Source organism: Chaetodon auriga, chromosome 6 (assembly GCF_051107435.1).
Source record: "Chaetodon auriga isolate fChaAug3 chromosome 6, fChaAug3.hap1, whole genome shotgun sequence".
Classification (NCBI taxonomy): domain Eukaryota; kingdom Metazoa; phylum Chordata; class Actinopteri; order Chaetodontiformes; family Chaetodontidae; genus Chaetodon; species Chaetodon auriga.
In genome coordinates this window covers 21454114-21475897 of record NC_135079.1, presented here as the reverse complement: position 1 = coordinate 21475897, position 21784 = coordinate 21454114, and the positions used below count along the sequence as shown (strand labels likewise).

The 21784-nt window shown below is 43.5% G+C and overlaps 1 protein-coding gene across 1 annotated transcript in view; it reads right to left on the bottom strand.

The window, feature by feature from the left end:
* znrf1 (zinc and ring finger 1) overlaps positions 1–20708 on the bottom strand; it is a 58601-nt gene extending 37893 nt beyond the window's left edge. The window contains exon 1 of the mRNA XM_076732910.1: positions 19570–20708. Coding sequence (XP_076589025.1) covers positions 19570–19963 — 394 coding nt within the window. The 5' untranslated portion in view covers positions 19964–20708. The remainder of the gene's footprint in view (positions 1–19569) is intronic.
* Between the last annotated feature and the right edge of the window lie 1076 nt (positions 20709–21784).

Sequence of the window (21784 nt, the reverse complement as noted above, 5' to 3'; positions counted from 1 at the left end):
AGTGACGGAGCAGTGTCAGCAGATGCTAAGGCGCATAGTGTGCAGAAGTCACCAGCTTTCTGCAGAGTCAATCGCTACAGACCTCAAAACTTCATGTGGCCTTCAGATTAGCTCAAGAACAGTGCGTAGAGAGCTTCATGGAATGGGTTTCCATGGCCGAGCAGCTGCATCCAAGCCATACATCATCATAAGTGCAAAGCAAAGTGTCGGATGCAGTGGTGTAAAGCATGACGCCACTGGACTCTAGAGCAGTGAAGACACGTTCTCTGCAGTGACGTATCATGCTTCACCATGTGGCGATCTGATGGACAGTCTGGGTTTGGCAGTTGCCAGGAGAACGGTACATGTCTGACTGCATTGCGCTAAGTGTAAAGTTTGGTGGAGGGGGGATTATGGTATCAGCCTGTTTTTTGGGAGCTGGGTTTGGCCCCTTATTTCCAGTGAAAGGAACTCTGAATGCTTCAGGATACCAAGAGATTTTGGACAATTCCATGCTCCCAACTTTGTGGGAACAGTTTGAGGATGGCCCCCTCCAGTTCCAACATGACTGTGCACCAGTGCACAAAGCAAGGTCCATAAAGACATGGATGAGAGAGTTATGAACTTGACTGGTCTGCACAGAGTCCTGACCTCAACCCGATAGAACACCTTTGGGATGAATTAGAGCAGAGACTGAGAGCCAGGCCTTCTCGTCCAACATCAGTGTGTGATGCGCTTCTGGAAGAATGGTCAAAAATTTCCATAAACACACTCCTAAACCTTGTGGAAAGCCTTCCCAGGAGAGTTGAAGCTGTTATAGCTGCAAAGGGTGGTCCGACGTCATATTAAACCCAATTAATTAAAAATGGGATGTCACTTAAGTTCATGTGCGAGTCAAGGCAGGTGAGCCAATACTTTTGGCAACATAGTGTATTGGAACTGTGTAGGCAGCAATTCAGAAGACTGGAACCAGGCTAGGTCTGTAAACTCTGATCAACCTTTACAAAAGGTAGTATGGTTGCACCAGTCTGCCTTGTTTAGAACCTCTACAATAGTCTGTTTGAGTTTCTTGGGGAATACGGTGTTATTATTAGGAAGAGGAATGATGGCCAAAAGTACGGAAATATATTCAAAGTTATAATAAACCAAAATGATTCATTAAGACTTGCAGAGACTGAGCCATTGATTAATGGACAACAAGAAACCAGACCTTTGTCCTCTGGGCACCTACTCTTTCTTTCTTTTGTTTTTTGGATGTTATTTGATGGACGATATTCTTGCCCCACCTTTGACTGTAACCAGGTTCCTTTGGTCATCTCCATTTTGTTTTTGCCACCTCAATTATGTAGCAGCAGGAGTTGCATTCAGAGCTCTAAAAATAAAGCAATGCATACACAGCCATTGTAGATAATAACTGGATGAGACAGCAGTATTTGTAGTATACCTTTCTATCTCATAAACACACACACTCCGACACACACACACCCTCCACCTCAGAGCATCTCTGTGCCACAGTCAGACAGGAGGAAGCCTGATCGTCAGCAGCCTACCACTGTCGTGACCATAAACGGCAGCCCTGGAAACTGTTGGCTTGATTACATCACAACTAACAACTAACGCAACTCTCTCCAACAAACTCTCCTTACCGTACCGGAAAGACCAGCAGTTTCCATGGGAACAGGACAGAACAAGAGAAAGAGAAAAATAGACGGGGAGAGGTGGAGAGACAGAGGAGGGGATGGATGTCGGGGGTGTGGAGAGAAGACAGCCTACAGAATCCAAAAAATGAGGAACATGTCTATTGCTTTGTTTGTCACACAGGGAGGTAATATGACCTTAGATGGAGGTGAGGAGAGAGGTGAGCTGGGAGTGGGAGGGAGAGAGAAATGTATAATTATGCTGGGAAGAAGAAGGACAGGGCCACAGCTTGAAGACAGTGTGGTCCGTGCTCTGGGTCTGTACAATCCAGTGTCACTGGAGGTTAAATTAGGATGTTTGCTCCGAAGAGAGTCCCTGAATGCTCGATCAACCCCTCAGAGCCCTTCTCTCCAGAGAACACAGGGCATGACAGGGATCGGTAAACAACACGGTGAATATAACTCAGTCTGAGCAACAATCACAGTGCAGCCTCACACATGCGGCGTGTTGCTCCCTCAACAGCCATTAGATAAAGATTAGCTGTTACATGAACAATGCTTCACTTACAGCTCCATTATTGTCAGAGTCATATATTACCAATTCATTGATCAATCGTTTCATCTAAAAACGCCCTTCAAATTACCCAGCATCCAAGGTGATGTCTTCAAAACTGAATCAGGGCTGCTAACAGAGCTGCAGACAAAACCACTGAAAGATAAAGATGATACGACTGTCATGCCTGTATGCTAAATATGTAGCTGGAGGCAGCAGCCAGTTAGCTTAGCACGGAGACTGAAAACAACAATGTCTCTCAGGCATAACGCAGCAGCGGGCTTTAGAGGAAGGTGAGGAACCACGTAGCCGAACGCACATGTAATGAAAGATTAACCTTCAGAGGCAACAGTATTTCACACAGCAAATGCCATGTAACTAATGAGTTTGGTTAAGGGCTACAATTAACACTTATTTTCATTATCATTTCATTAGCGATGAATCTGCTAATTATATTCTCAATGATGGTCTGCAAAATGTCAATGATTGCTATTTCCAGAGGCCGAGCTGATGTCTTCAAGTTGCTTGTTTTGTCCAACCAACAGGCCCAAACCCAAAGATATTCAATTTACAGCCAAGCAAGACAAAGAAACACACTGGGACCAGCTTATTTTTGGTGAAAAAAATAATTCAAACAACTTATCATTTGTCACAATCAAGTGCGCTTAATAACTACACTAACTTAGGCCACATAAACCACATATGAATATAAATGAGTAGTAGAAATAGACAAAACAAGGAAACGTGGGTACAGAAAGAGGATCAACTGCAACCCTTCATTAGAAAATGGCCACGTGTCATGAAGTGATGATATGTGACATGGCATGAGGCTTCATGGGGGTATTTTCCTGTAAATATCACTGTCAGAAATGCATAGAGATCAGTCACATGTAGCACAGTTGCGTGATCTGTATACAGCCTGTTTGAACGCTGCCACCTATCCCCGCTCAGCTCGCTGCCCAAGTCTGAGGTTTATCTTTAGAAAGTGTCTGCCAGAATGACATTAAGGCGCTGTCCATAGCAACAGTCGCCATGCCACGATGACCGTCAGGACCCTCACTGCTTGCAATTGGCCAGCCCACTCCAATGACAACACATATGGTGTTGACACGCAGCCACACATCTGATGCAACCTTTCACACCCTCCATACCTTTAAAATGACTGTTATGTATGTTTGCTGGGAGCATTAAACATAAAGTCATATTTAATCTACTGTCTTCCTCACTGTCTTACCTCTACTCCTTTTCTCACTGTCTCTTTATTTCATGACCTCATGCTCTGCTTCTCTTTCAGCAAACACATGCGCAAATAGCATTTGTGTGTGTGCATGCGGCGAGAGTCACCCAGGAAGGGAGTAGTGGGGTCAAGGCGACATTTGCAAAGGTGATGGGAGTGTGTGTGTGTGTGTGTGTGTGTGTGTGTGTGTGTGTGTGTGTGAGAGAGAGAGAGTGTTTGTGTGACAGTGTGCTCTCAAGACTCTTGAAAAAGCTATGTGGTTGTCACAGCAACAAAAACCCATCTCCAAACCTCACCTGGCAGTCTCTCATCTCATTCTGTTCTTGCATGGACTATATGTAGACTTTGTACATATGTGTATGTGTGTTCTTAAATGCAGGGGTGAACAAAACCTTTTTAGCTTTTTTTTTAGCTGTCTATATCCACAGATCAACAGCTGGCTTTGGGTCAAATGTCTCTGTGGTCGTCTTTGACAGGTGAACGTGCGTCAGGGCTGAGAGACGAGTTTGTGACAGACGAGATCTGTTCTTTGTTTTTATGATGTTGAGCTGTGAGAATCCCCTCTCACATGCTGCTCTGCTCAAAGGCAGTGGAAGAGGCAATTTAACCACCTTGTTGATGTTGCAGTAACAATCTGGATCGCTTGTTTTTACTATTTGGACCAAGTCACACTCAGAGGACGCTGTGAGACGTTTTTCTGTTTGCTTTAAGTGCATCCATTCTCTCTGTGGAGTCTCTGTTAGTTCAAGGTTGTTTCTGTGATGTCCTCTGATCCATCAAAGAGCAGACCACAAGATTCAGCAGACTGCAACTTTGCTGTTATGTTTCCACTGATGGTTTATGCAGTGTTCTGCATTATCTTCAATAAAATGAAATCCTCACCATAAGAAGACATAGTATGTGTGTGTTCAGACTTATGAAATGCCAACCTGTCTGGCCATTTAGCAAGTGGACAACTGGACTTTTCAGCTTGACTAGCTTGTTTGTTAGCAACAGTTTGTGCTACATTTGCTACATGTGCTCCATATTATTTTCATGTTAATCAAATAATAGATGACTGAAGTTCTTTCAGCCTGTATGAAAAGCACCTGCTTTGTCTGCTAGATGTGGATGTGAACGACATATCTTGCACCACATTTTGGTGCCCTCATCATTAGCTTCAAGCCACGGCACACGTTGGAGCCACTTCTCAGAGAAAATTCTTCTACTCGGGTTTGATGTTTCTTTGTGAAGGTGGAACTCCAAAGTGGCCGCTTTGTGTCTGCTATTTTTAGGACATCTCTCATAGTATGTTACTTCATTGGATCAAATGTGTTGCATGTGGATGACAAATGTGTATTGATGACTGCAGTCGCTGCTGTCTTCTTCTTCTGCTGAGTGGGGTTGAAACATCTTCTCAGTGCAAACTATTTACAGTGTTCACCCAAAGTGACCCCACTCACAACATGGTCCATTGTATAGCATAGACCCGATTCAGTTGCTGCCTGATAGGCAAAGGCGTTTGCTGGACATCACATATTTCAGACTGTCACGCATGCGTACGTGCATACCTGTTATGTGCACCTCTACTTATAGGCCTTGTCTGTGTATGCACTGCGCTGAGTTAATAGGGAGGAAAGAGACAAAGAAAGATGGGGAGAGCATGAATATGTGTGTGTGTGTGTGAGAGAGAGAGAGAGAGAGGCAGAGGAAACAGAAATAAATTGCAGTGTTGACCTATATTCTCGAATCCTGCAACCAGTTCAGCGGCACAGATGTTCCCCCAATCCCTGTGTTCCTGAAACCCTCGGCCGTGAAATCCAGCCACAACACCCGACTGTATGGAAGGGAGTCGCTCTAATTGTGCCTGTGTGTCCCCGTGTGTCCCACGAACGTTACGCTTCAGCGCTGTTTTTTTTATTCGTTTGTGTGTGCTATTGCAGTACGTGTGGGAGGATCTGTGCTGATTTATTTCTGTGCTTAAAGGAGCACTTCACTGATTTCAGCCTTGTCTCCACGTATATGTCAGAGTACGCCTATGGACGCTATTGTACACTTGTCAATAATGTGTATCTGGTAGGAAGGCTCTTTTCATCCCTCCAAATCCTTAACCTGATGATGCAAACACAGCAGCAGCAGCAGCAGCGAGGACGACTTATTTCAGGCCTCAGACTTCTAATCATTCTCTATACCAGAATGAACTGTGTTTGTGCTCATCGCAAGGCTTCTGGAGTAGAACTGTGTTGGAGAATACAGCCTATAAAGGCTTTTGTTTCCGACTGTGCCTTAGCAGCGTTTATTTAAGTCTGTGGTCACTTTTGAGCGACAGTACTTCAAATATGGATGTTGCTGCAAAAGTGAAAAAATAGACACATCTTCAACTCGGCACCATCTGACCTTTGAACTTTTGGATAGAAAATGTCATCACTTCATCATTTACCCTGTAAGGCATTTGTGTGAAATGTTGTCATAAATAGCATATGAATTCTTGAGTTATAGTCAAAATTGTATTTTGTGAGGTTACAGTGATCTTGACCTTTGACCACTAAACTCTAATCAGTTCATCCTTGAATCCAAGTGAACTCTGTTACAGCTGCCGAAACTTTAAACTAGAAGACAACAGCAACATGCTACAACTAACTCTAACAGGCTAAACTAACTTATTCAAAAGTGTTGCTTTATTGGGACATTATGTTGTGTATTATCACAAAAGCTGGCCACGTATGTTGTCCAGGCCAACAGCTTGTATGACTTATTATTTCTCTTATTTCTCATTTTCTAAATGATGATTTGAAAGATTTTATTCCATGAGTTGCTGTATCCTGTGTATGGTTTCCCCAAGAAAGAACCACCACTTTGCATCATCTGGATGTTTGGAAAAAAACAGTGTCTCAATGTTAAAAAGACAATCTGGGTGGTGAATCTTTGTCTTCATAAACATCTGGCTTGCTCCATGTCATTTTCAGATGGGTAACATTAGCACAAGCTAATGCCAACAGAAGCAGTGCAGAGCTGTCAGTTGTGTTCTCATCAGATGTCAAAACTTTTCTTGTCAGACGTGAATTTCCAGCATCAACATAAATGGACTACTATATAACTATATAACTAACCAAATACTCAATTTCAAACGCTGTAAATGTGAGCTAAACTGTCTTTTTCTACAGACAAACTAGCTCCGTTTACTCAGAAGCTGATTGTGCTCTATCAGACAGAACCCTGACAGCCAGAGAGTGAATCACTTCCGCTCAGTGCTGACAAATCCTCAATATCTGTCATATTAATCTAAGTTCATAGTTAGTGTCGGAATGAACATAATCCGTGAGGAGCAGCTAAAGTAAAACAAGAGTTACCATTTGTGTAATTAATTTTCGTCACTATTTACATTTACATGAAAAGCATGCGTGTATAGAAGTGGAAGATTTGCTTATGTGTGTTCTGTAATCTGAGAACAATAGCATGCATACGTGCGCTCACACAGACGGGGGGACAGAGGAAGTAATGGGGTTGCTGAGTAATTGCTTTGCACCTCAGATGGGTGAGTGAACTCGCCGGCAGTAGATTACACGCAGCGCTGTGAAAAGAGTCATCAGTTCACCCTCCACCCCGGTTTAAGCCGACGATGATGTGTGCGCGCCTGTGTGTGTGTCCATGTGTCTATCATGTGTATGAGTACAATACTTTTTTGCGTACGCCTGTGTGTGTGTGTGCTTGTGGAAGTGTGAAATTGTTTTTTTTCCCATGGACTCAGGGACTGTCGCCTCTAGATTTCTTTAAAAAAAAGCAGTCTTTAAAGCAAAAAAAGGGAGGAGAGAGATGGTTTTCATTCAGTGGGGGCATAATGAGGACGTTCCTGTTTATTGTAACTTATTTCATAATTACAGTGTTTTTTTGCAGGTTCAGAATGGGCCTTTGAGGGATGACTACGCGTGACAGTAGGCACAATCTGTCTGTGTACAGTTACTGATGGGCAAAACAGCCAAAAAATGCATCTTGATAAAAGGCTTCGGTAGTAGATACTAATGGTAATTTCACAGTCCCCAATGTTCAGTAAAGTAACTTTCACTGTATTCGACCTAACCCAAAAAGTTGCTGTATTGGCAAGCTAGTCTAGCATAGCCAGACATATCTCCACACTCTGCTGTCGCACTGTGCCAACCTGTCACCGTCTGCACCACTGCACACTGTTTGTGTTTGTGTCACGTGTCGATGGCGCAACCTGTTTGAGTGTCGCTCTTAGCACGCTCCTTTATCAAGGGATATCAGCGGAAGCGTGCAGGAGGCAGGACATGACGCAAAAAGTGCACTGCGGTTTTAATTCAGCATTTTTTCAGATTTTCACCAGAAATGAAACGGCTTCTATTTCTATGACAATCATTAGCTAGCTTCACAATGGAGCATTCAGGCGGAGTCAAAACAATGCAGCTCATCTGGCTCATCAAGCGTTAGCCCCGGTGTAAAATATAGCAGCTGTGCATGAGTTAACTGCTGCAAGATGTGTTCAAGTTTATGTTCTGCTTGTTCAACAGTTGTTTGATGAATTGCTATTAAACACGTTCTGGGAGGATCTGAATTGCTATTTTCATTCTCAGTTTTTATTATTTTGGTGCTGCTCTAAGCCTTGCAAGTTGCCTCTGTGCAGGAAAAACCCTGAATTAGACAATATGACTTGTGTCAGCAGGAAAAGCACAGGTGTCTCTGATAACACTAACGATGGCTTCATTCTACTCAGCTGTTAGTGAGCCAGCATGAACAATGCCAGGCCGCTGACACTGGGACACCTTCATGGAACACATCTATGATTAGTATTATTAATTACACCTGTGCGTGTCAGAATGCACAGTGTGACTGAAATGTTTAAACAGAGCCACTTTTTCGTGAGATGCTACATTTGCTTATCTAACTAGCACTATTTTGCTGACACACACACCATGCTATGACTGGATCACCAACCAAGATGTGTACTTTGATTTGAAAATAACCATTGTGAATTTGCACAAACCGCAGAAACAACAAATTTAATCTCTGTGTGTGAGAGACACACAGAAGAGTAACATAGAGAAGAAAATGAGAACCCCAACACTGATAGAAGGGAAGAGGAAATTTGATTTTCTCAGTTTACTCACTGCCAGATCTGACTGAATATTGCCGCCAAAAACAGGTCACATCATGTTTTGTGGAACTTTGATTCAAAGAAGATGAAGACGGTCAAAAGCAATGTTTTGCTTTAACACCTGAAATGTACACATATCCACAAGTATATGTAACAAGACACACGCAATCACAGAGGCAGTATATTTACTAAAACTGTGAACTAGCCAATGGTTTTATATCAACTACAGATGAAATGACTGTGTTCACTGTGGAAGGAGACGTTCATGGTGACGAGCCCACAGAGATTATCACCTAACCTCCCCTCAGCTCCACAGAGCATTTTAGCCTCTTTTATCTGATTGTTTTTGTTTTACAGCCCACGACTTACTGTTTTAGTTCACTTTCATCACTCAAGCCTTACTTTCGTTAACAAAAACTATGATGTAACATGTTCGTCAACAAGCTTTTACTGCATGACTAAGACGATGACGAGATGGCATCAACATCATCAGCACTAACTGTGACTGTACCAACATGTAACATCATTGTGTGTAGATAAAAATGCTGTGCTTGTTTGTCCTCATTATCCATCCATTACCACTTGAAATTTATTTGATTTGATTTAATGCAAAAATGTATCAGGATGTCTCTCTTAAATTGATGTCATCAGACCACTGGAGACACTTCCTCTTCCGGTAACTCAATAATGATAAAGATAAAGACCTAAAAACCAGAAAGAATCAATGTTATTGTCGCTCTGAGACCATTGGAAAGAAAAGCTTTTCATGTTCACAACTGTTCAGAAATTCATCATAACATGTCCTTCTGTTTCCATGTTCTCCCACTGCCCCAAAGCAGCCAAAATACTGATGCTTCATTAAAAATGTTTTCTCTATGAATTGCAAAAGCCGAAATTTCTGGCTTGATTGTGTCTGTGACTCAGCAGTTTGTTCAGTCTACATACGTACATAACAGTGATCTACTGACCTCTAAACTAGATTACATCTTTCTGGTCTGTACTGTACTGTACTGTACTATGTGTTCAGTCCACAAGAATGATGTAAGCAACTGAATGACTAATCCACACCCTGAAGGATTCCCACAGTACATCTATCACGCTGGCACGATGAAGCGCAGAAGCATCTTGTTTGGCTGTCAGATAACAACAAAGAGGGAACAAAGGGGGAGTTGGCAAATGTGGCTGACTAAAGCATTGAAGTGGCAACTGTCTTTGTCCCGAATGCTTGCTTTATATTTCAAATGTGTTACGTTACAATCCAACCACAGAGGCTTAACTGATCTGAGAATCTGATTCAGTTACTGCAATGAACAGATTCAACTCGCCCGCTTAAAAGTACTGTTCAAATGAACAATCGATTAGTGAATTGACCCATCACCGCTGTTCAATCACGTTACAAATGGACCTGAGTGATGGCACCAGTTGTGGGTGCCGTGAGAATTGTGACTCATCTGCAAAGGCCTCACTGAACTGCACTGAGTTCTATTCTTTTCCGTCCTATTCAAACAGGCAATGTAATTAAGTGTTAAAAAGGCTCTTCCACTTGCAAAGTACCACTGGGGAACTGGCAGCTAAGGTGAGCAGGGATTACACTTGTTGGTCAGAAAAAGAGTGAAAATGCTGTATTGATTAAGCACTGATGCTGTATTGACAGGATGTGTCAATAAAGAGGCAGGAGGGCGGAGGGGAGGCCTGTTGCTCTGAGGGATGACGGAGTTTGACTGATGGATATAATGATCACAGGCTTGCTAAAGCACTGGGTTGTACAGTACAGTCGGTTATTTGTGTTTGGGTTGGGGTATGATCCATCCATCTGCCTCTTTGTTCATATCTTCTGATTGACTGTCTTTTAGTACATTAACAAAACAACGTACCTCCAAAGTCCTGTCAGATGAGCTCCAGGACCCCCTCACTGACACCAACAATCATGCTCAAATTGTTTGAATATCAACTGAGTTTAAACTGGATTTGAACACCTTTCATTTCAAAAAAGTCCATCTGTTGCCATACCTTTTTCATGAAATTGGATCTTCAATGTTAAGGTCAGTTTGGTCAAGCTTTCATTCCAACCACGACCACAGAAGCTGGACATGTCAACCATATATAACCACATAACTATTTCAACCTTTTATCAATTACTGTTAGCCACATCAACAGTTTACCATTTACTTTACATTAGCACTGTAACCATGTATTCATTACTGTTGGCTCACTATTTCAACCATTTGTCCATTACTTTTAGCTAATTTTTAACCATTTATCCATTACGTTTGACCGTTTTAGCTTTGACAATTGAGTCAGGTTGGTGATGCGTCCCGTAGCTCACGCTGACACTGTAAGCATACTAAAGATCAATCTGTCAAATCAATGTCTAATCCTATTTGGCTGTTAATTTTGTCATTATGTGGATATATTCTTTCAAATTAAATCAGAATTTGTATTTTTCTTAAATTAGTTGAGTAGAGGTCCGTGTATCCCTGGCTGAGAATCGATGGTTTATACTATCAGTTTAGGTTATAATGCTTTGTATCAGTGTGAAAAGGTGACTGAATTGAGTTTAATTGGCCTCACCACATCGCAGCTCTGTCTGCCTGCCTGCCGCTTCCTTCAGTTCCATCACAGTGATACCCCACCACAATGAGCTGATTTATTCTTCTCTGTCTGTTTCCTTTAATGATTCATTCAGCCAGTCTCTCTCTCTCTCTCTCTCTCTCTCTCTCTCTCTCTCTCTCTCTTCCGGGCTATTCACTCTGTCACATCTGTCTGTTTTTTCACATATTAATTATGGGGACTCCAGCCTTTAGTGGCAGGTCTCCAGGTTCAAACCCTCTCCAAGTGGCCAGCCTTTCAAACTTCTCACTGACACCAGATGTGGAACATTGGGACTAATTAAAGCAATTAAGAATCACAAAAACCTTCTGCATACATGACCAAGGAAAAGCTATGTGATGTAACAAAGCTTGGTTTCTGTTACTTAACTTCAATCATTTTTGGATAAAGTTTGAGTTGTACATTCTTTACCAAACGTAGTATCAACCAAGCACTGACTTGTCAAAGATGTACTCCAGCCAAGCTGTAATTCATAGTCTGCAGTAGCTTTAGCCAACACACATGTTGGTTTGCTCATACAGGCAACGCTCAGCTATTTACTATCGAGCCTTGCCACTTGCAGCGCTTCCTGTTTTCTCTGTTATGGAAACACCAGACTCTCATCAACCAACCACCAATATTAGGTTCCAAACAAAATTGAGGAATGAGCCAGGTGGTTAAAAAACCATGATTCAGAGCCACTGCAACAGTTAGGTTTCACTTTTGGTTGTGTGTTTGTATGAGACACTGATAGACGAGACAAAACATTGGTATTTGACGATATTCATTTCCATATCACTGCTGTGTTAAAATAATAAAGAAGAAGAAGGGTTATGTATTGTGATAGCATCATAACAGGAGATAAGCACATCATCCCAGCTCTAATAATAATAATAATAATAATAATAATAATAATAATAATAATAGTCCCTCTTTGTCAGATGCAGAAAAATACTGGACCTCAAAATCAAAAGGACTGCTGTGACACAAAGCTGAATATTATTCTTGTATGTCATAGAAACCCTTTCCCTGAACTTGAGAATCAGAATTTTACTTAAGTACTTGATTTAAAACTTGAGATGGATATCACATATATTTCTTTCATCATTGGAGCAAAATTATTTCACAATAATCAGACACAACATTGAATTGGACTATGATTCCTCACAGCAGACGTGTAGTGAGATGGAAACGGAACACAAGATAAAGCTGTTGTGAAAACATGAATGAATACTAAATCCTCAAAGCCATTCATGTTCCTGAACCCAACAACAGCCATTTAATGCGCCCCAGCGTGGTTTGTTTGACCTCTACCTGCACCGGACCAAAGATGGATGAGAGGAAGAGTCAAGTTGACTGCTGCTGCTCTCTGCATGTGTGTGTGCGTGTGTGTGTGTGTGTGTGTGTGTGTGTATGTGTGTGTGTGTGTGTGTGTGTGTGTGTGTGTGTGTGTGTGTGCTGGATGCAATCTCAAGGCGAGACCACATAAGGTTACATTACAAATGCAACTGCAAGACTCTTACTGGTCTGTGTCGTGATTAACATTAGCCTAGTAAACGCATCTCTTAACATCTGAATGGATGTTCATCAGCACACATACCCAGACACACACACACACACACACACGCACACACACTCTCTCTCTCTCTCTCTCCCCCTCTCTTCTGCATTACCATCAGCCTTTGTCTTGAATTTTAAAGAGACAATCTGTTCTGTTCCTTGCGACGATGATTTTGAGTCTTCTTTGTCCTCCCTCATCTCTCGTCTACAGACACACACACACACACACACACACTGCCACGTGTCCATCATTTCTGGGGACATTACATAGACTAACATCCAGTTCCTGAAGACCAACCCGAACCATAACCACTGCTCGCCTAACCCTAACCCTAACCCTAACCTCAACCCAAGTCTTCACCATAAAACTGAATGATTTACATTATGGAGACTTGCAATGTCCCCATAAGGAAGACGAGTCCATGTAATGTGACTGTGTAAACAAATTTATGTCCCCACAATGTGAGTAGCCCATGTCCACACACACACATGCAAACGCACACAACAACCTCCCAAGGGCAAACAGTGGGAGACACACCTGTGGCCTGCTTGATTAACAGCCATTTTACAGACGAGTGGAAAGACTGAAGCGTCAGTACAGCAGCGATGAGTGTCTTCTGGGAATCCATCTAAGAATGTGTGTGTTTGTGTGTGTGGGTGTGTGTGTGCGTGTTGAGGTGGGTAACTATGTCAACAACAGTTCCTCCCTATATCAACAGCAACCACTTAATGAATATGACAATTCAAGGGTCAAGGTCTGAGGATGACTTTTACTCTTCCTCTAACAAACCCTCCACATGACAACATATTGGTACAGTCAAGATTTCTTCTCAGAGTATAAATCAAGCGTCTGAGCATTAAGGTTACTGATTAGATAATGATCAATTACAGTCCTTGTGCGTAGCAGCAGAAAGAATGTTGTCGATCTATAGACCTTCCTTTGTCAGCGGGTTATAATTGTCCTCCACACGGTCACATTAGGCTACTAGGGCGCACCCTAGCCCCCTCCAACACCAACCCCATTGAAGATGCCATATTTCTGAGGTTTTAGTTGTATTCTGTGTTGTGCGTTGTACCTGAATTATATTTACCACTAGGAGTGTACCATATCATGGCAAGAAGTGATTTTCTGCATAGAAAGCACAATAACACACACACTCAAAATGCCGATGTTTCGCGTCGTTTACGGTTGCTCAAATCGATCAAACCGAGAAACCACGAGGAGCTTTTATGGAGTACCAAAGGTTGTTGTTCATAACGGTGAAAAATGCACAAAATTGACCGGATAATGCTGGAAAAATGGCTTGTTAAGCGTCTGCAGTCAAGAGGAGCCGAGTTGGATAATGGTTGAAATGATGTAACTTTAACTGTTAGGTAATAGCTACAAGCAACACTTGGTGGTTGACCTAACAAACAACTATAATGTAAATGTCAACATTCAGCACCGCAGCGCTGAATGTTTGCCGCTTGGTTAATCCACAATAAAAGCTAGTCACCCTAGGAAAAATGAACTAACAGTCATTACAGAGCACCTTGGTGCAGAGGTCGAGGACCCAACCGCTAACACAAAAGTTGCATGCCTCCATACTTTGGTCTGCTTTCTCTTGGTTTCTAGAGTCGAGTACATCTGAATTTTCAGTTCAGTTAAATACCTTTTTCTCGTAACTTCATCTGAACTAGCACAGTAAGAACTTCCTTCCATCTCATCCATTGCGGTTTTCACTTCCCGCCCTCCATCTGAATTTAATGTCTCATCACTGCTAACAACCTTGTACCGCCATGTTTCAGCTCTGACTGCTCTGACCCTGGATGTTTGTACAGTAGCCCAGAACAGACAAACCAAACACTGGCTCTACAGAGAACCTTTCATAGCCACTGTTGGTTCTCCTAAACATCATTTGGTTGCAATCTAGACCCTCACTGCTAGATGTCAATGAAGCCTGCACACTGGACCTTTAAGCACTGCTGGTGCAAGAATACTGACCAGAGCAATTCAAATTATTATTGCATCTGCAGCCTCACTTGATTTAATTAAGTTATCAAATGAATTGTTTCTGACGGGAAACCACCACTCCGACCATTTTTGTCTAACAACAATGCTTGGGACTAACTTGAATACTTAGGGCTGGGTCACTACAAAACCCCTTAGGTCCTATATGTCTGACTCTGTACACCAAGCTTTCCTGTTCACCACAACAATGACAGTGAATGATGATGGAAGAAATACAGCAGCAATCACAACAGAAATCACTGCATCACTGTGCTGCCCAGTCATTTTATGTCCACAAACCAAACTGGGGGCCAAATTCATGAGAAAAGTAGCATATTACATACATGCTTTTCTTCAGACTATATTTTCAGGTAAAATCTCAATCTAGATCAATGCAATCTGACCAAAGAGATGCTTCAGAGAAGAGGAGCAACATGCACTTTGAATTTTCATTTATCACTGGATCTTTGGCTAGAACCACAGTTTGTGTCTTCTATCTTCTCCAACTGCATTGTAGTCTGATCCAAAGGCTAAAATAAATAAATTCAGACAAATAAGACAACAATACAAAAATGCACATTTCAATGCTGTCTGCACTTTCAGTACATTAATGGCAAAGATCAAAATGAGCATGATGTTCACTGACTTTTAAAATGACTTTTAAATGTGTGCAGGTTAACTTGAGTAGCATTCGGAAATGGCTGTGAGAGATCAGAAAATGTATTATAAAATCTACAGAGCCATTGTACACTTGGAACAACAGTTGACGCAATGTGATTTCTCTACACTTAAAATGACATGATGTGGAAAATAATGTCAAGATACTAACTGAAATATCTGAAGCAAATCAAACATCTGGCTAACTGTTGTACTTGTGCACCACTTTGTTAGGCTTTGTATGAAAACCATATTTCCAAAGGGAGCGCAACATTTTCATGGTTCACAAAAGGGATTTATTCGAGCATAAACAAGCATGAAACATCACATAGGTTGAGTTCTGCATTTGTTGAAAGTGTGAGTACCGTGCCTGTTGTGGTTTTCATATTTAATAAAAGATTATCCCAGTGTTTGTGGAGGGAGATTCTCAATAAATAATTGATGGCTTTTCATTGAGTCTGTGAAAACAGGGGGTTTTCCTATGTTGAACAATAACAACCTAAGCGTGTTTCTTGTGTCAAATTCACATTAGCCTGTCCTTCTTATAGCTGGGTGGGATCACAGCTGCATCTGTCCCAACAGATTTGGTTTGGAAGTGTACTGAAACACCTCCCTCTCAGCCAGGTCTCACTCTAGTTGTTTGCCATTTGAAATGCAAACTGAAAAGCTCCAGGGTTTGGTACTACTCTAACCAGGTGTGATCATGCCTTAGTAATAGACCAAACCAGGCTAGAGAGAAGCAGCCGTCGGCCTTACAGACACAATGTTCAACTTGATCTTTAGAGTGTGGGTCTTTTATTTTAACACATACACTCCTGAAGAGACCATATTTCTAAGGTTATAGTTGTTTTATCTGCTGTTAGTTGTAACTGAATTAAATTTACCATTAGCAGTGTACCATAGCATATCATTCATGATAATACCAGTAGAATTTTACTACGATAAAAGAAAATTCATATGATGATTATGGCAAAATACCGATGGGCAGACGTAGTGATGTTATACACATAACAACAAGCATGGCTGAAAGTGAAAGTAACACCCCGCTCAGCAGCTATCGAGAGTTCATTTATTTAACACTAATGCATTATTCACATATTTGACTTAAAGAAATATTTGAAAACCAAAAAACTTATATTGCATCTGCAGAATATTTTGGTTTAATCTCCCTTGTCAGTACCACCATCAGCCAATGCCAAATATCTCCAAATACCAGATATCAGCCAAATTAATCAGCTGACCAAATAATCGGTCTGCCATTAATCTAAATGATACAGACGGTTCTTCCAGATCTGGTTTCTCATTTTCACGAGCCAGTCCAACACAAGTTACCCATCCAGGGGCTGACATGACAAGCACAGTTTAGCTAACAGACAACAACTGACCACTACCAAAGCTTTGCAAGTGGAATTCACTTTTTAAATGTTCTCCAAACACTAAGACATGAACCTAATTAGAGAGATTTAGGCTTATTTGACAGTAATTTAGGTTCATACCAGTGTCCCAGAGTTTTGTACAGGACAGACTGTCTTGTAGCAAACAGCTCAGGATGCAAACACACTCCTACACTCCTACTGCACAGTGCCTGGAGAGTTGTCACATCTGGGATCATTTTCACTTTATCTCCTATATTTGCAGCATAATTAGCACAATGCTACTAGATATTCTACAACATTCCTAATATGTATACAGTGGTTTGACTTACAGGACTGGCCAACGCAATGCATTCCCAGATGGCAAAGCTCTGTCGTGCAGCTAAAAGTGAATCGGGATGAAATTTTTTTGACAGACTACATGCCTTTTCTTGCTGGAGCCCTTTGCAGTGGCGCCCCACTGTGCCAACGCAGTGCTTTCAGTGAAATAAATGAGGACCCTGGATTTTTTAACACAGCGTTCTTGTCCTCCCGAATGCATCCTAAGGCAGCTGGACTTTCGAGAAAATCTCATACACCACCAGAAAACCCCTGTGAGAGGAACATTGCCGGAGTCACAAGTGAAATAAAAGGTCAGGCTAAGCAGTCAGAGCAGAGGTCTAGATGGATGAAAGGGGCAACCAATCTTTTATTACAGCATTAAAGATGTGACATTTCGGTCAGAGTGACCTTCATCAGATCCTTTAGAGTGTGTATTGTAAGCTTATCTGCCTCTACCCTTGAGTGCACACATATTCCAACACTGAGAAACAGTATAACCGATTGAAGGTGCAAGTTTTCTCACAGAGACAGGAAGAGCATTGTCAGTCATGCCCTCTTCCCCCTCAGATGGTCCAGTTCTCGGCCCAGCACTTGTCACTCATCATGATGGGCTGTCTCTCTTTTTTTTATGTGATCTTGCGTGAGGCTTAGGTGTGCAGCGTCTCTCTCTTTGAATGTTTAAATGTGCTGTGTATTCTTTTTTCCTGCTTGCCTTCATGTTGGTATAACTTCCTGCAATGTGGCTGCTGCTAGCCTCACCTTTTTAGCCACAACAAGCTAACAGCTGACCACGCCCATATGACGGTCCAATAGCAGTAGCACACCCAAAAATGTCTTAACTTTGCTACAACGCTACTTTGAGTCCATCAAGGGGATTTAGTCATAAACGTGCGGGTGTTTCCTGTATATCTGCTATTTTCCGACGGCCTCTCTTTCTAACACGTGCACCTTCTTAAATTTTTGCGATCTTTCGCTGGCTTCACCTCTCAGACTCTGTTCCACCCACTGACATGAGAGTACATCAGAGTCGCTAGGCAATGTAGGCAGAGAAAAACAGCTGAGATGTTGACGTCCAACTTGCTGTTCTCCTGCTGCGAGCCAGTCAGGGCTTTGGTAATGAGAGCCTGGGGACCTGGCTGAGCCTGCTTTGTGTGTGTGCATGCATGTGTGTGTTTGAGAGTGTGTGCGAGAGAGAAGGAGCGTATGTATAATCTTCCTCGGGGACTATTGCTGAGTGTTTGTGCGTGTTTCTATATGTGCAGTTGGAAGAGAACCAGCTGTGGCCATGTGGCGAAGGATTTGTCTGTGTGCGTGCGTGTACCTACATATATGTGTTTGTGTGTGAGCAGGTGTAGGCGTGTACTCGATGGCCTGACAGGTTCAGTCACACAGAGAAACATATTGTGGAGCGAGCGGTAAGCTGATGATAAGCATGAACAACCCCCCACAACCCTTCTCTTCATCCTCTCCCTCCCTTCCTCTTTTCCTCCTTCCTTCCATGCCTCACCTTCCTCCATCTCTTTTCCTCCTTCCTTCTCCCATTTCTCCTCCCTCCCTTCCTCCTCTCTAATCGCCAGGCTAATTGACTCAGCCAGATTTGGCAGCAGGCTTATTAGTGTCATTTCACACAAGGAATGACCTATGCAGACAGTGCAGCGGTGACAGTCAAGACGGAGCACACCCTGCAATGTTATGTTCACCAAATCCAATTTCCCTCTCACACACACACACACACACACACACACACACACACACACACACACGTTTCCCTCATTTGATAAAATGACCTATTGACAGCACTTTCATGCGAGTGTTTGACCAAAACTGGTGTTTGATCATTCTTAGATTTTTTACTTCAGCTTCAACTGAAGCTGTAGAATCCAAAGCCTGTAAGTATTGAGTTAAGAGGCAGATTTGTATCCACCCCCCCTGTTTTCAACTGGTACTGTGTCTTTTACCCACCTCAGCCAACACAGGGCGACAGCCACAGGGAAACGTATTGTTTTACACGCAGGTCAGCTTTTTTCTGTTTAAGCCTAGAGCTACCTTTTTCTGTGTTTTGGTTGTCTTTCTCTTCCTGAGAGCATCCTCAGGCTGGCCGAAAAACTTCCTTTCACAGCAGTGAGATTTAATGACACCGCATTGGTGTCATTCCTACCTGTAGGTAAACAAGGTGTGCGTGATCGTAGGTGTCTGTCTGTGGGAGCTGCTGTCCAGGGGAATACTTTATGTGTTTTTCTCTTATGATTAATCCTTCAGTGTCACCCAGATTTTACCTGATGTGTGTGTGTGTGTGTGTGTTTGCGTGTGTGTGTCTGTGTGTGTGTGTCTCTGTGTGTGTGGCCATGTATTACTCAGATTGTGGGGATGTAAATCTGTAGGCAGTCACATTGTGGGGGAAGAAAATGCAAGTCCCCACAGCCTAAATCATTGAATTTTAGTGCGATGACTTGGGTTAAGGCTGGGATTAACGGCTAGGGTAAGTCTATGTGATGTCCCCAAAAGTGATGGGACACAACTGTGTATCTGCGCGCGCGTCTGTGTGTGTGTGTGTGTGTGTGTGTGCAGAGTAGACTGTCCTTACCGCTGTGCGCGCTGAACCAGCGGGGTGCGATGTGCAGGGGCAAGGTGTCAGCCAGCGACCCCCGGGACCCCAGATAGAGCACACCGTCCGTGTGGTGCCCTCCGCCCCCAGTGTCCTGGTAGCCGGTACCGTGTGGGGCGGCGGTAGTGCCCCCTGACCCCCCTCCGGCTCGATCCGAGTCCGTCCCTCTTGGGGTGTAGAAGCCGAAGGGCACGGCGGGACTGTGATCGATGCCCATCCCGGCCACGGAGCTCACCGAGCGGCTCCTTAGGCCCATGGTGCCGCTCGGCCGGTAGTGGCCGAAGTGGGCCGAGGGTGGCACCGCGCTGTCATCCGTAGAGACACCGGGAAAAGCACCCCGGGGCCGACCCGCTGTGCTCTGCTTTCCCCCCATGCAAAGCGGGAGGCAAGTGGGTGGGGGTTCTGGGTGGAAACAGGAGGGGGCTCGGCTCGATCCGCAAAGGGGAGAGAGAGCCGAAACAGGCTGTCGCCCCCCTCCCCTCGCTCCTGTCTGTCTCTCGGCCTGCCTGCCTGCCTGTCTGTCCGTGTGTCTCAGCGGGCTCGTCAGCTCTGACTCTCTGCAGACGCAACAGCCCGTTTCCCTGCTGAGCGGAACATGAGCCCGCCCTGACGTCTGGATTCACCTCAGCCGCAGACCAAACCTCGACACAACCGGGGGGATGGCTGACGAGCCGAATGACGCCGAAAGCCCGGAATGACAAACAGATGCACGGCGCGCTCCCCTCGCTCTTCCAGCTGATTAACACGGCTGTATCTTTGCAGGCGGGACGCGGCAGCAACACGTTTATCCCGCCCGGCCCGGATCACAGCAGCACCGCAGTGTTCACTCCGCTGCTCGCGCCTCATCTGATTTCAGACATCGTGACAACTGTTGCTGTCTGTCTGACCGCCAAAAAACGACGATCTGTCTTTGACCCAAAAATAAAAAATAAATAAAAATGACGTCGCTGTCCGCGCTTGTCTGTCCGGTCCGGTGGTCTCCAACCAGCGGTCGCTTTGTCCCCGCAGATCGGGGTCACAGTGAAGCCGCTCCCCTGCGCTCAGATGGGCGCTCCGCTGCTCTCCGCTCCGCCGCCGCCGCCGCTGCTGCTACTGGCCAGACAATGGAGGCGCTCAGTGCGCAAGCTCGGATCAGAAACACAGACAGGACAGGAGACAGTGCTGGGAGAAGTCACACAGCCTCCACTTTGTTTTAGCTCCCAATCACAGGCAAAGGGCTTGGACATTTTCTGTAATGTTACCATAAAGCTCTTTGGATCATGCGGCATTTTAGGTTATAACAAGGTGTGACTGTGGACAGCAGGTGGGCCCAAACTGAGCCAAAATTGGATCTTGTAGTTTTTGCTATGACAGCAAAAACTACAGGCAAAAATCTCAGGACTTCATTTAGAAATTATGTCTAAAAACAAGAAGAGGATTATAACCAAATGCGACACACAAGTGTTTCTCAAATACATTTGTGTTACTTTTAAATACATTTCAAGGTGCATTTTCATATCATACACAGAAATTCAGTTAAGATTTGGAAAACGTTCTTGTGTGAAGGGTCGTGAAGACCCTCCCTGCACTGTTTGTTAATTGATAACTAGAAATAGATCTCGTCTTTACCCATGATGCGTCAGCCAGCATATTGTTGTCATTACCAAGTTATGCACAGATTTTCCCACCATATGCTAAATTATTGGGATTACTGGCTCACATGTTTTGTTTGGGATTATTTGGTCTAATCCTGTGCATGTGTGTGTGCGTGCGTGCTTGCGTGTGCATGTGAGTGATTAGGCTGGTTTTATTCTGTCTGGCTCTTTGTTTCTTCACAATAACACGTAGTCTGTCTTAAACTACAGTCTTCTTGGCCTCACTACCCAATAAGGTAAACTGGGGTAAAGTACTTACTGCAATAGGTGTTAATCTATCCTGCTATAATGACAGGAGGCCTGTAAATGGTCCCCTCGCTGCTCCTCAGGCATGGAAACACTCACACACACAAACAGCCACACACATAAACCACACACACAATCAACTCAAATGGTTCTAATATAAATATAAGACCACTGGGAGAATTATATAAGCCTGCAGGGCTGCAGGGCATCTCTGTCATCTAGTGGTTCAATTTGAGTGTTTCCTGCCATTATCACAAGATGTACAGGAGCTCTGAGGGCTTACCGCACATTGAAAACATCCAAGGACACAGACA